We start from the raw sequence: 13,801 nt of genomic DNA, 5'->3' as shown, positions 1-13,801 counted from the left end.
GATCCAAATAAACTTAATGTGGTACTGAGAGATTCCTGAGCACCTCCAAACTATCTTATTAATAATGATGTTTTTTTCCGATTGATTGGAATAAAGGGGGAATTAAAACACCTAACCACATACTAAAGCTTGAAAGCTCAGAGTTTAATCTATATATATAATTAATCTCACACCTCAGAAGTGCGAGAGCGGTTAAAGTGTTGTGTTTTATGTCTTATCTTTTTCTTGTCTTTTAGCCATGATGTGATGTGCTTTTCTGCTGTAGCACAAAGGACACCCTTTCAGACATGCTGGCTTCAATGCACATCTGACAAGGTGTTTGGGGAAGTCTTGAAGGACAGAGCAGAGCAGTAGTTTTCAAATTACTACTACATCATTTTGTTGTTGCCAGCAACAAATATGTTGCTATGTTTATTTATTTATAAGTAAGGTAATAATGTTGTTATTCAAACATAAAAACATTACCTAAATCAGCTGAATGTTAACCCTACTACATACATGCATTACAGATGCATTACATACAAAAGTGGCCGATAAAACTTCTGATTGGCAAACTAAAGGAATACTGAAAGAAGTTCATTTAGGACCCTGCGCACCTGATATGCTTACTTACTGTGGTGGTGATGGTGCAGTAGTTAAGACGGATGTCTCTGCTGTGGGAGACTCAAGTTTGATTTCCACTGCAAACATCCACCAGTGTGTCCCTGAGCAAAACACTTAACCCCTAGTTTCTCCAGAGGTGTGCATCCTCTGATACATGTAAGTTGCTTTGGATAAAAGTGTCAGCTAAATGAGTAATTATTATTATTTGGTTGGAAACGTTCAATTGGCCCCACAGGTATTCATCACAACGTGCTGCAAATGCACTTTGCTCAATGCAGCGCAAAGCCGACGTGGCATGGCACATGCCATTGGAAATAATTGGTTTCACAGTGCAGTGGTGCCATTTAATCATGTTTTTATCAACTTAGAAATATAGCAAAAATTCGATCTATGTTAACTTTTAAGGACACCGATTTTACACGCCTTCATCTCATCATGGATTATTGCAACAGCCTTTTCACCTGTTTAACCCAAAAATCTATTGATCGACTCCAGACTGTCCAGAACTCAGCTGCCAGGCTTTTAACCAGAACAAAGAAATATGACCACATTACTCCTATTTTAGCTTCATTACACTGGCTCCCAGTATGTTTTAGAATTGACTTTAAAATTCTATTGATCACTTTTAAAGCTCTTCATGGCCTCTCGCCTTGTTATATTTCTGACCTTTTAGTCCCATACGCACCAGCACGTACCTTGAGATCCTCGGGCAGAGGTCTGTTGTCTGTTCCAGAGTCTCGACTGAAAACTAAAGGGGACAGAGCGTTTGCTGTCAGGGCCCCGAGGCTCTGGAACAGCCTGCCCGAGGAAATCAGGTCGGCTGAGTCAGTGAACTCTTTTAAGTCCCTTCTTAAAACATACTTTTATAGGAGAGCTTTTCCCGATCTTATTAGACTTTATTTTATCCCTTTTATTTTATTGTATTTTACTAATTTTATATTAAATTTTCATGCTCTTATCTTTTTTTGTATTATTCTTTACACTTGTTAAAGCACTTTGTAACTTGTTTTTGAAAAGTGCTCTACAAATAAGGATTATTATTATTATTATTATTATTATTGTCACCTTGTGTCTGAAAGGGCCTCCATCTTGTTTTTGAATAAGAAGAAAACATTAAAACATTTTTGTATGCACACTGGTTGTCAATCCCCCAAACTGCACAGTACTCAATTTAACCACTATCATCAAAGAAGCCATGAATGAAGGGTCATTACACCTGCGGTTTAAGAAACTATTGTAAAATGTAGGCCCTTTTTCTGATGAGCTCATTTTGTTAATAAATTAACAGTAGTAGTCATATTACTGTAGAGCTGGTATTAAATGCTACCCATTTTTCTGCAGCCACTTCTTACATAATCCTTTTACAACAGGTTATAGTAAGGTAAGTCACATTTTACCTAATATCAGTGATCTGTGAACCAGAAGGAATTTTTGAATGTCCTAATGAAAGATGCAGACAATAATAAATAAGGACATGAGCCTTACTCTGGTTGCCATTAGTTTTTGGTGATGACTAAATATCTTTGCACATAATGATTTGGCATTAACTAATTCTGTAAAGTAGAAAACTTAATTAAATAATGAATTAAAAGATGGCGTTTCCAAGCACAGAAACAGCTCAGGCATTAGGGACATACAGTGTAAATTTACATTAGAATTGATATACATCACATTAGATTAGCTTACATGTACTGTACACAATCATGATGCCTTTGGCTTCTCCCAAATCCATAGTACAATAATGTAATACAATATTCAATAAATCAAAAAGTCTTTATTGTTACGGTGGTGTGGTGTGGGGAAAGAGAGGACCCAAATGCAGCGCTCAGATAGGCAGGTTTTATTGGGGGAAAAAGGGGTTGAGGCACTGGAGAACTGGGAGGACACCGTGGTGGTAGTCCGAGGGAAAGGGGCAGGTGAGCAAGCCCAGCTGACTGACTGGAGACGAGGGTGAGTGGACCTGGGGAGAGACAGACAGACAAACAGGGTCAGACACAGTGGAGACAAGGTACAGGGAAATAGAAAGGAACGTTGAGGTGGCACCGGGTAAGGAGCGACGACGATCAAGCAAGGATGGAGTGGAGAGCTGGGGTAGAAATACTGATCGCTGGCAGGTGTGGCAGGCAGAGGAGGTGGCTGACGATGTGCAGGTGCGGGTCGCTGGCTGGGCTCAGGAGCGGAGGTAGAGAGAGAGAGAGAGCACACACACAGGGGAGGAGACACGGGGAGGCAGGCAGAGAACAGAGAAAACCAGGGGAAAAAAACAGAACCACAGAAAAAAAGGGAGAAAAAACTTGGACACTCACCGTCAGCTGGGCTGCCACCACAACATTTATACACAAACTGCAAAGTAGTTGCACTGTACATCTCTTGAGACAATTGACTCATCTAAAACCCCAAGGCCAATTAAATCAAAAGTTCTGCATGTGAGTCAATAGTTTTGTGCCCATTTCAGGAAATCAATTGGATGGGGTTCTTGATATTTTATTAATTTTATTCATTTATTAAGTGGTACAATAATTTGTGGTGATTTATGTGCATGTGAATTTATGCAGCCTTATTTTAAATGTGACAATGATTCAAGAACTTTGAAAGCCTGAAAATGGGTTAAAAAGTTCTGCATGAGCCAGACCTTCACCCTCAACCAATAAAAAGAAAACCAAGAAGGTACAATAAATAGCACAATATACAGTCCCTATTTCTCTTTTGTTTGTTCTCTTTTATTTATTTATTTTTGTGAGCTGTGTATGCAGACTGGCCTTGGCTGGACAAGCTTTCAGTTTTAACTTGACAGCCTTACAAATTAGCTTTCAATAAAGACACACATCCAAGGAAGCCAATACAAATGGTTACCAAATAATACCTGAATAAAATCCCAACTGTTTCAACAGCGATTGTGCCAGAAATATCATCAGCATTCTAACATTTATTTCTCCATGGAAAGTTAGTGCAGTGGTTTTGTTGTCCATGTTTTGTTGGAAAAGATAAAAATTAACCCTGACAGCGCATTTTTACCAAGGCATGGATTGTATCCTTAAAAAGTATTGCTGTAAAAACTGGCTTGGATGGAGAAATCTAAATAAATTCTGAAGGCACGCACGGTTTGAAGATGTCTGGAAGTCACAACAACTTCTACATCTAATCGCCATGTCAGAACTGTAGGCAGGAAGAGTACTGTAAAATGTCAGTAGGGCAAACACCTCACTGTGAATAGGAAGCATTTTAAATCAGCTTTGGAGCCAGTCACCTAATTAAGATGATTGGCAATTTAGATGTACGGTATATAAAGAATGGTACATTCTTAAACTTTAAAAGGTAATTAAACACAAACAACATTTATAGCTCTTCCCTTTTTAATAAGAGTAACATTTATTTATTTTGACTGTTTGGTGAAATAAACAAAATTAAATAAATAAAAATAAAAATAAATTTTTGTCCCTGGAAGGCTGATTTGCATCAACACGTCTAGTATAGTATATAAAGTATATTTGCAACCCCCAGTGCTTCATGGGATTTGGAGGAGTTAATGAAATGCAAATCCATGCAGAACTTTCTAATTTATGTATTTTTTGTTGTTTTGCTTCTTGCCATATTTGTAATCTTCTGGTTCTTTAATTAAGTAACTGTGATTTATCGTATGTCCCAGACACCAAATTCTGTGGTTTTTTTAGATAAGTATTGCCCATTTGGAGATTATTTATTACCCAGATAGAGGAATTTAGGTTTCCAGTGGGCAAATAATTAATTACAAAGAAAACAGACTTCAACTCAAGTGCAGTCAGGTCAGATACAGTATGATAAAGGTGCATTATGATGGAGGTTGAGGGGGTGGTGGTCAGGGTGAGTCAACACACACACTACACACAAACACACACAGTGCAAACACATGAAGGTTTCATCAACCTGGCACGCTGTCACCCAAGAGCTGGTGGCTCCGCTCAACAACTGAACCTAAAAAAGCTGCATAAACAACTGTCACACACTATTTAGCCCAGTCTTTACAAATGTTTAAAGTACAAATATCAGTGCAGCCTCTACAGAAAGGTGTTATAGCTGCTACCAACAAACACAAGAACCAGACTCAAAGGTATGTCTGATACTCCATTTCGATGTTAATTGAATCTTGTGTGTTTCTCTCAAATTATTAAATGAACTTAAAATTAAAATGAATCTTACCCTTCCATGTTTACTTGTGGCTCCGAACTGGGGAAATAGTCTAAAAAGCATGCATTTAGATTGTCTTTAAAGCACTCTGAATTGAGATGGAGATGTCTAATCATAGATGAATGTTTGACAGCAGAATAGCACCGTCAGAGTTAGGCCTACATCAAATATTACCCTAACAGATGACAATCTGAAATTGTCCTTACTCCACTAAGGAATAATAATCATTCTCAAGGTGAGCCTGACTGTGAGCCTGTGGCTAGCTCTGTGATTAGGTAGCTATTTGCTCTAACTGCATATTTTTATACCATCAAAAATATGTCAGTATTCAGTTAGCATCATCTCTAGTCCCACTAGGACAAGATAGTAAACTGTTCATTGATTCAAGGAGACATTAAACACTCCAGGCAAGAAGACATTCAAGCATATCCATCTAAGCATTATATCATTTTTTTAATGATTCTATCACACAGGGTGAATGAACAGTCAAAAACATATCCTTGTCTCATGGGTCAGTTAGACAGAGGTCACTGCAGCATCACCGTTAATAAAACAGTTTACTCACTCAAATCATTTAAATTTGCATGAACAGTCAAAAAATTTAAATTTTGCTTCATTTGCTTTCAAGCTGATGTTAAATTAAGTGAAGACTGTTTATTTGTCTATAGAACATAGAAAACATATAAATTCAGGTATGTGTAGGTATGATGCAAATTAGCAACAACAGGCATAAACGAGAAACCAGGGCTTGCATAAGGTTCCTAGGTACGTATTGAATTTGCACCAACAGGAATTGGGGGAATCCATGTGCTATCTTGGTTTGCAGTCTGCAAGGAAGAGGTATGATGCGAATTCGCAACAATCGGTGTCAAGGGGTTAAACTGGAGCTACTCTCTTCCTTCATAGATGCATTTTGGGAATTGGTTGGATCACTGAGGCCGGAGCCTGTGTAAATCCTGCTCTCTCATGCTTCTATGATTTTACAAGAATGGCAGGAAAATCTGACCTGACGCTCTTACGAAGAAATCCAGCTTGTCGTTTCCACTTGCGGTAAAGTTGAATTTTTTGCCTCACGGCATCACCATTAGTACAGGGCTTCCCTTAGCTATCTTGTTTATATTGGTGAATTTCACATGACCTGGTTAGCTTGGACCTTCCAAGCTCATAAAGCAAAATATGGCTGCCTCAACAACTCTCTTTGTTAGAAGATATTAGTATGGTGGCATTGTGATCTACAAAGCGCCCCATTGTTTGCTTTATTTTTACTTTCTGCTACTTTTCCATGTTTAATTGTATGTGGTTGTTACTGAAAAGAGCTATTTAAAGAAGCATTATTACTATTATTATTCTACTACTGACTCTTTCTTTTTGTATGACCCAAGGCCCCACATTGTATCATGTTGATGTCTTGGCTGGGAGCATCAGGTCCTATTTAAGCCTATTGAAAGCCTTATCATGAAGGCCAACTGGAAGCCAATAAATCATGTGACATCAGGTCCACCACTAATTAGTTGAAGCTGTGGGTGTGTCAAGTAGCTTTCTCGTTAACGAGCATTGTGTAAATAGGAAATCTATGAGTCTCTCCAGCAATTTAGGTTACCTTTTTGCCAAACAGCACTTCCTATTGTTTTTATCATCTTCAAAGCAAGAGACATACTAAATCCCTGAATTTCCAATAATGATCTTCACCTCCACAGACGTTCATTCACATATGACTAAACGTCCTGACCCGCCACAGCATCACATTTTCTTTATCAGCAAGTCACTACAAAGCTTCCTGTTCAATTGTGTGAATCAGAAAATGCTGAGCCTGCTATCTCGTAATGCTTTCAGAGGCAACTTCGCCTCACGTCACACACTTGGTCATTTGCGCTGGTGCTGAAATTGTTGACTTTGTGGGTGCCAGGTTTGTAAAAATAGCTATATACAGTGTACAAACAACGTGGGGGGAATATGGAGGATTCTTTCTGATTCGCCCTTCATATTTTAATATGCAGATTAACTTGGCAAGCCTATAGAGCCTGACAGACGGTTCTGCCTGTGATAATAGAACCAGGGTTACAATGCCTAAACTTAATTACACGCGAAGGTGACGCGAACCTGATATGCTAAGTAGGCTACCCCCTTCAGCCCAAGCAATTACTGATGGCTTTCTCCACATTTTGATCACAGTGTTATTAAGAGGTGTCCTTCACAGCTGCATAATAACTTGGAGTAGATGAAAACCAGTTTGGTATGCAAACTGTGAAATATCAGGTGTTTAGAAAGCAGCCTTTGCAGACTTATTCTGCATCACACATTTGAAGACTCAGAACATTAAACCAGGCACACTGTCAGTGCTTGCACATTTGGAGGTTTAAGGGTTGTTAAGATGACAAGAACTGGGTCGCAATGGATTAAAACAGAGTGCAGATTAATTTTTTTAAATCCAGTCATGTCTTTATAATTTGTTCAACAATTTAGGAGGAGGGATTCACTACAAAGGATGGAATTGATCCCAAAAACTGCAGGGATAGTGGACAACTCCATTTTGTTTAAAACTGTTTCTACCCTTAATTTGAAGTCTACCTGGGCTTCGCTGTTGGAAAATATGACAGCTACAACAGGTGGCACAACACGTTTACCCATTTGAAGCCAGCTGGCAACCAACAAGTGAATTTCGATTACACAACTGTGATTTTGCCTCACATCATTTGATAGAGGAAGCAAAATATTACAATTTGGATGGACAACAAACCACAAATGAGAAGTTTCATAAAATGGTTAGCATGATGCAAAGTAAATGCAATTCTGTGCTGTAATGAACTCCCTTTTGATTTTATCTTGAATATATTTATGTAATTTATGTGCTGAGAGTTTCTGCAAACCTCTATTCACTCTTCGACATGCATGAAACAACTTCATGTAAATAAAATACCTCAGTGAGCTTAGATGTAATTTTTGACATTTATAATCTAATGGATTTTACTTGGGATAGAAAGGCTAATTTCTCCTTTTGTCCATTTATTTCAAGTAGATACACATTAATAGCTAGAATATTCTAAAACTAAAAATATAAGATTAAAAAAACAAAAGCTGAAAATATTTGGAAATATGTATAGGATCATTTACAATGTTCAAAAAGTGCAATATTCATTATTGTTGTTGTCATTGGCAGTAACATATTTATTTTCAATGTGTTCCTTTAAGCAGAGCGGTTTATATCCGTGGTGTATTTAAGGTTCGCTCCTGACCCCATTTTCTTTCTCCTTTCAAATGTTAGAACAGCCAGGGGAAGCAGATAACCTATAGGCTACAAGGACTGTCAAGGGTTTTAGCCTAATGCAATATGCTCATCCAGAGAGGTTGCTCTCTGTTTAAAAACAGCACACAAGACTGTTCATGTACAGTTGGAATTCAGCAGAGTCGTCCTCTCACCACCTTCGCATATTTTACGCGCACCGTTGTCTCCACGTCTCCAAAAGCACAAACATGATTATCTAGGAGGTGCCGGTATCATGTCAAAATATATTAAGCTTCACCTCTGACGGACATACTGGGAGACTTTGATTTGGCTGCGGCTATCAGAGCATGAATTCGCTCTGATCCAATAATCTCGCTGGTGAAGAGAAGAGCGTCAACCGCGTGACTGAGCTCCGCGCGTTCACGTGGAACCTATAAACAGTCGTGGCGCGCAGAGCCGGTGAGTAGTCGTGGAGAGGGGAGAAGAGGATCCTCGTGGCGGAGGATAGCGTCCACAGCGCTGTGTGAGATAACCTGACAGAGATACAACATCAGTGCTCAGAATGTATTCATCACAAACTTTCTTTTTCTGTCTTTTGTGACACACAACTGTCCAAAGGTGATATGTGGGCAAGAGAGTCCGGCCATGCAGCTGAATGAGACTGGAGTTCAAACACTGGCTCCAGAGCCATGTGAGCAGCAATTACCACAGGAGGAAAATGCTGGAAACTGTAGCGGAGGTTCCACCAGCAACCTGTCGCTGCACTGCTGGCTGCAGCTCCTCACCAAGGAATCCATCATGGAATATCAAGGAGACAGCTCAAGCCTGGTGGTGCGTGTGATGATAGCATGTGTCTACTCTATAGTCTGTGCACTTGGGCTGGTAGGGAACTCGCTGGCTCTGTATCTGCTGCACTCACGTTACAGGCAGAAGCAATCATCCATCAACTGCTTTGTGATGGGACTGGCTATCACAGACCTCCAGTTTGTCCTGACTTTACCTTTCTGGGCCGTGGACACAGCCCTGGACTTCCGCTGGCCGTTTGGCCGTGTGATGTGCAAAATCATCAGCTCTGTCACCACGATGAACATGTACGCCAGTGTGTTCTTCCTCACAGCTATGAGCGTGGCGCGTTATTACTCTATCTCCTCTGCGCTGAAGATGCACAGCCGGCGGGCGGCAGCCGCCAGGGCCAAGTGGACGAGCCTGGGCATCTGGGCTGTCTCTCTGCTGGCCACTTTGCCGCATGCCATCTACTCCACCAGTGTCCAGGTGTCAGATGAGGAGCTTTGCTTGGTGCGCTTCCCAGACTCAGGCAGCTGGGATCCACAGCTTCTTTTGGGTCTATACCAGCTGCAAAAGGTCCTGCTGGGTTTCCTTATTCCTCTGATCATAATCACTGTCTGCTACCTGCTGCTACTGCGCTTCCTCCTCAGCCGGCGCATCACAGGTGCAGCGGGTCCAGAGGTTGAGCAGGGCCGGCAAAGTCGCCGCTCCAAAGTGACCAAATCCATTGTCATCGTGGTTCTGTCCTTCTTTCTGTGCTGGCTTCCCAATCAGGGGCTCACACTGTGGGGAGTACTCATAAAGTTTGACCTTGTGCCCTTCAGCAAGGCTTTCTACAATGCACAGGCCTATGCCTTCCCCCTGACTGTGTGTTTGGCACACACCAACAGCTGCCTCAACCCCGTGCTCTACTGCCTGATTCGCCAGGAGTTTCGGGCAGGTCTCAAGGAGCTTCTCCTCCATGCCACGCCATCCTTCAGGAGCCTGACTCACATGCTGCGTCGCAAGGGTAAAGTGGCTGAGGCACCGCCTGTTCTGGTTCTGGTGCAAATGGACGTCTGATATGGATGACTGGCTTACTGTACTTAAGACAATAATTGAAAGCTTCCTATAGTACTAGATTTGCAGTTGTTCATGATAGTGCATCTCAACCCTGTCAACACAGAAAATCAATTATCTTTTTGGCTTTTGAAAACATCACAATCATAGTGGACTACACAGTGGGATGTGCCCCACTTTCACTGCTGGCTTACGATTTACTCTGCTGCAAATTTTATACAGTGACTCTATTTCTCTCTCTTGCCATATAGTATGTCTCTCTCTTTCTCTCTCTCTCTCTCTGCCAGACAATACGTGTGCTGCTCTCTGGTAAGCTTAGTTAAATCTAATAGTAAACCTCAATTAACATTTGCCACAGCATCGGCATCATGAGTGGGATTAAGCATTCTTTACTCTCAGTGCATGAGTACCTTTCTGATAAAACTCTCGAGGGATTTGCTTGGATGAAACTAGACTAAGTCATGACCGAGATGCTTTAAAAAAGGTTTGAGAAGGTTTCCCAGTGCGCTGGCCAGTATGTTTTTTGTTCTAATGTGCATTTGTGTACATTCTATACAGTAAAAGCAAACTGAAAAACAATCTACCTAAACCAATAATTAAAAAGTAGACTAATAGTGAATAATAGTATTTTCTAAAGACAATGAAAGAGTAAGATTTTTGAAGAGCCTAATGGTATGTACTTTTTGAAAGCTGAGAAAATGGCAAGGTCAAGCAGTGTACAACATCTATTCAGTGTATTTAGGAGAAATAAATGGCATAATCATTGTTTGCTGAATTGTCTTGGGGAAAAGATTCATGCCTGAAATCATTAAAAAAAGGTACAAGTACTTCAACACATTTCATGTCCTTTTCCAAGGTAAGACAATCTGACATGATACATCAAAGGGTTCAGTATAATGAGTGTGTAGTTTGTGAGATGAATGCTGTTCCTGAGGAAACCTATAAGGATCAAGAGTGGAAGTGATTCCAGTGAGATTTTTACTCCTGTGCAACAAACCTTCCATTGCGCATAAACTGTATTATGCATCAGCCTTTCTCTGTTAAATTACAGTTATGTATATTGAAGAAGAAAAAGTGACGCAATAATGTTACCTTCTGTGAATATGTTGTCTCTCTGTTTTCTATCTTGTCTGTGACTATAATTATGATCTTTTAAAGAAGACGTTGGTTGATTTGATGTTTTAATGGAAAATTATATCGATTGAGACACTGTAAACTAAACAAACAAAAGATGAAATTAAAAGCTTTCAGCTTGAACTTTTTGAAATAACCGGGCTAGGCCAAGTTAGAAATCAGAGTATACATGGGCAGATTAATTAGTTTGAAAAATAATGTGGGACTAATGTTTTTAACAAGCTTGTAACACAGGGGGCATCAGTTGATAGACAGACCCACTCCTCTTTGCTTTTATTAATGGGATTTCCTTTTCTCATTCTGTTTGCACAGCACCTCTTCAACCACTAGCAACATCAGCACTGCACTGCACAAATAATCTAGGAACAAAGGTGCTGACAAAAGTGCTGTTAACAAAATTGCTGTCAGATAGAAGGAATAGCTTTTCTTAATCCTCGCTGATGAGCTGGAATCAAATGAGAATTTGCTTTTCAGATTTGATCAAAGCTCCTGTGACATGGAGTGACAAAGCAAACTCAAACACTTAACATATACAATGTGGGGTCTTATTTATCTGCTTAGAAATGTTCTTTCAAAAGTTTTGTGCAACATTAAGTTTTATGCTTTACTCCTCTAGAGAGTTCTCTGGTTAGTGACTGGATGAATTCTATGCATGGTCATGAAATATTATATATGATTGTTATTAAAGCCCCCTCCACCCTGTAACTAGATAAGCGGTTGACGATGAGTGAGTGTTATGAAAAGCCATAGAACTAGTAGTCGAGTTGAAAAGTTACCAGGTCAGCCAGGACAATTTGGGGAGAGTCATGTATATTGGCACTACCCCATCGTCTGCCGTCTGCCAAATCAGTAAGTGTACTCCTATCAAAGGGTTCTAGCTGGTGGCTAAGGTGTCTAAGGCAGTTGTGCTTGAGATGCTCAACAGGTTCAACTGCTCCAAAGTAACTGGTTTTAATAATATTCCTGCAAGATTCTTAAGAGATGCGACTGAAATCATCAATCCATGCATCACCCATATTGTAAATCTATCTATTGAGCAAGGTCTTTTCCCCAGTGATCTTAAACTTGTTAGAGTGATTCCTCTGTATACAAGAAAGGAAATAATCACGGAAAGTATAGTCCTGTTTCAGTATTGTATATTGTGATAAGATTTTTTATACAGATTGAGAACTACCTGTCCTTACACAATTTACTGTATGACATTTTAGTCATACATTGAGACATTTTCGTCAACTATCTTGATGGCTGCCACTGATGTGGTACTGTTTCTGTTGAATCTGCTATCACTTCAGTATTAAATCAACTGGACAGTATTTTTTCTCTATATAACAGTCAACTGCGCTTAAGCTGTTGCATGTTGATAAGGAAGATGTCCTTGACAAAACTGACAATGCCTCATCCTAGGTCTACAGATTGTGGGATCCCACAAGGATGTGAAGTCTGTCACTTCATGTGAACTCTTTAAATGCAGATGACAGTACTGGTTTCCCATAAATACTAAAGCAAGGCACACTGAGTACAAAACCTCTTAATGTCAGCAAGTGGATGACAGATAATAAGTTGTCACTCTATTTAGGAAATGCAGAATCCCATAATGTTTGGGTCAATGAGAATTTAAAAGTCCCCTGGTTTTAACATTGTTGTTGGTAACACCGATATATATATATAGATAGATAGATAGATAGATAGACATGCTTCATAGCCAGAATTTTTGGACAGAAAAGCGATGGTAACCCTGGCAGGAGCTTTTGTCCAGTCTTATTTTGACCATGCCTGCTGTTTATGGTACGATGACCTCTCAAATAGGGTAATTATGAATCTCTCCATTAGAACTCACCTTGACCTTTCTCATTCTGAGAGCCTTGGGTGGCTAAAAGTACAGGAAAGAGTCTCTTAGGTCTAGTTGTGCATTGTACATAAGATTGAGCATGGTGCTGTCCCTCAATACCTAAAAAATATTTCATACAGGTGAGGGATGTTTGCAGCTATTCAACAAGAGGCAGTTCAACTGATTTTGTTCCTCCAAAGATTAGGGGTAACCTGGGTAAGGAAACTCTTCTGTACATGGCAGTGAATCTGTTGAATAAAATCCCAGGAAATCTTAAAATCTTAAGCAGCTTGGGAGGTTTCAAGTTGGTGCTTAAGAATTGGCTCAGAGGCTACTCACAGTAGGATATTGTGTCTGACAATAGGGTGTCTTTCTTTGTTTATGATGTTGTTTATTTTAATTAATATGTACAGGCCCAGACTTATATAATCTGCTGACAGGGTGGTGAAGTAATGTTGATATATTGATGTATTTATTTCTGATGTAAATTAATGAACTGAGTGAAGAGTAGGACATTTTCCAGTGAAAGCACTGAGGTAGAAATTGATGTTGTTACAGTAATACAGTGAATAACTTGCTGACAGTGTAGGCACAGGTGATGATTGTATTAAATTGTATAGTATTATTGTGTTGATGTTTTTTGTGTCATTCTTGCCATGTCAGACCTGCCAATTTGACACCTGCACACACCCCCATCTTCAATGGGGCCACTGTATTGTGTTATCCTTACTTTCCTTTTATGTGAGCACTCACTGTCCTGACTGAGCTGGTGTTTTTAAAAACAAATTGTCTAATAAAATTAATAAATCGACTAAAGTTTAATTACTGACTAGGCAAAACAAGCTACTGCTCCAAGGCCCCACAAATGTCCCAGAGTCACTGTTTGTTAACTGATATGTGGTAATTTAATTAATTTTTATTTTGTGTGGGAATATGCCCCACCAAAGTAAAGTATGAAATGATGCCATGTGTCAAAACCTATATTAAAAACCTTTATAACTCAA

General features: G+C 39.7%; 1 protein-coding gene across 1 annotated transcript; it reads left to right on the top strand.

The window, feature by feature from the left end:
• The first annotated feature begins 7,737 nt into the window (after positions 1–7,737).
• On the top strand, positions 7,738–13,559 carry rxfp3.2b (relaxin family peptide receptor 3.2b). Its single transcript, XM_038716207.1, has one exon. It carries the CDS (start codon positions 8,636–8,638, stop codon positions 9,836–9,838), a length of 1,203 nt encoding a protein of 400 aa, XP_038572135.1. The 5' UTR covers positions 7,738–8,635; the 3' UTR covers positions 9,839–13,559.
• Positions 13,560–13,801: the final 242 nt, after the last annotated feature.

The sequence above is a fragment of the Micropterus salmoides genome, unplaced genomic scaffold (assembly GCF_014851395.1).
Source record: "Micropterus salmoides isolate LMB-PRFRI ecotype aquatic unplaced genomic scaffold, ASM1485139v1 Ms_hic_scaffold_13, whole genome shotgun sequence".
Taxonomy (NCBI): domain Eukaryota; kingdom Metazoa; phylum Chordata; class Actinopteri; order Centrarchiformes; family Centrarchidae; genus Micropterus; species Micropterus salmoides.
This window is presented reverse-complemented; position numbering and strand designations above follow the sequence as displayed.

What these genes read in the sequence shown, in the direction of transcription:
- rxfp3.2b (XM_038716207.1), top strand. Translation starts at nt 8,636, where the DNA reads ATGCAGCTGAATGAGACTGGAGTTCAAACACTGGCTCCAGAGCCATGT.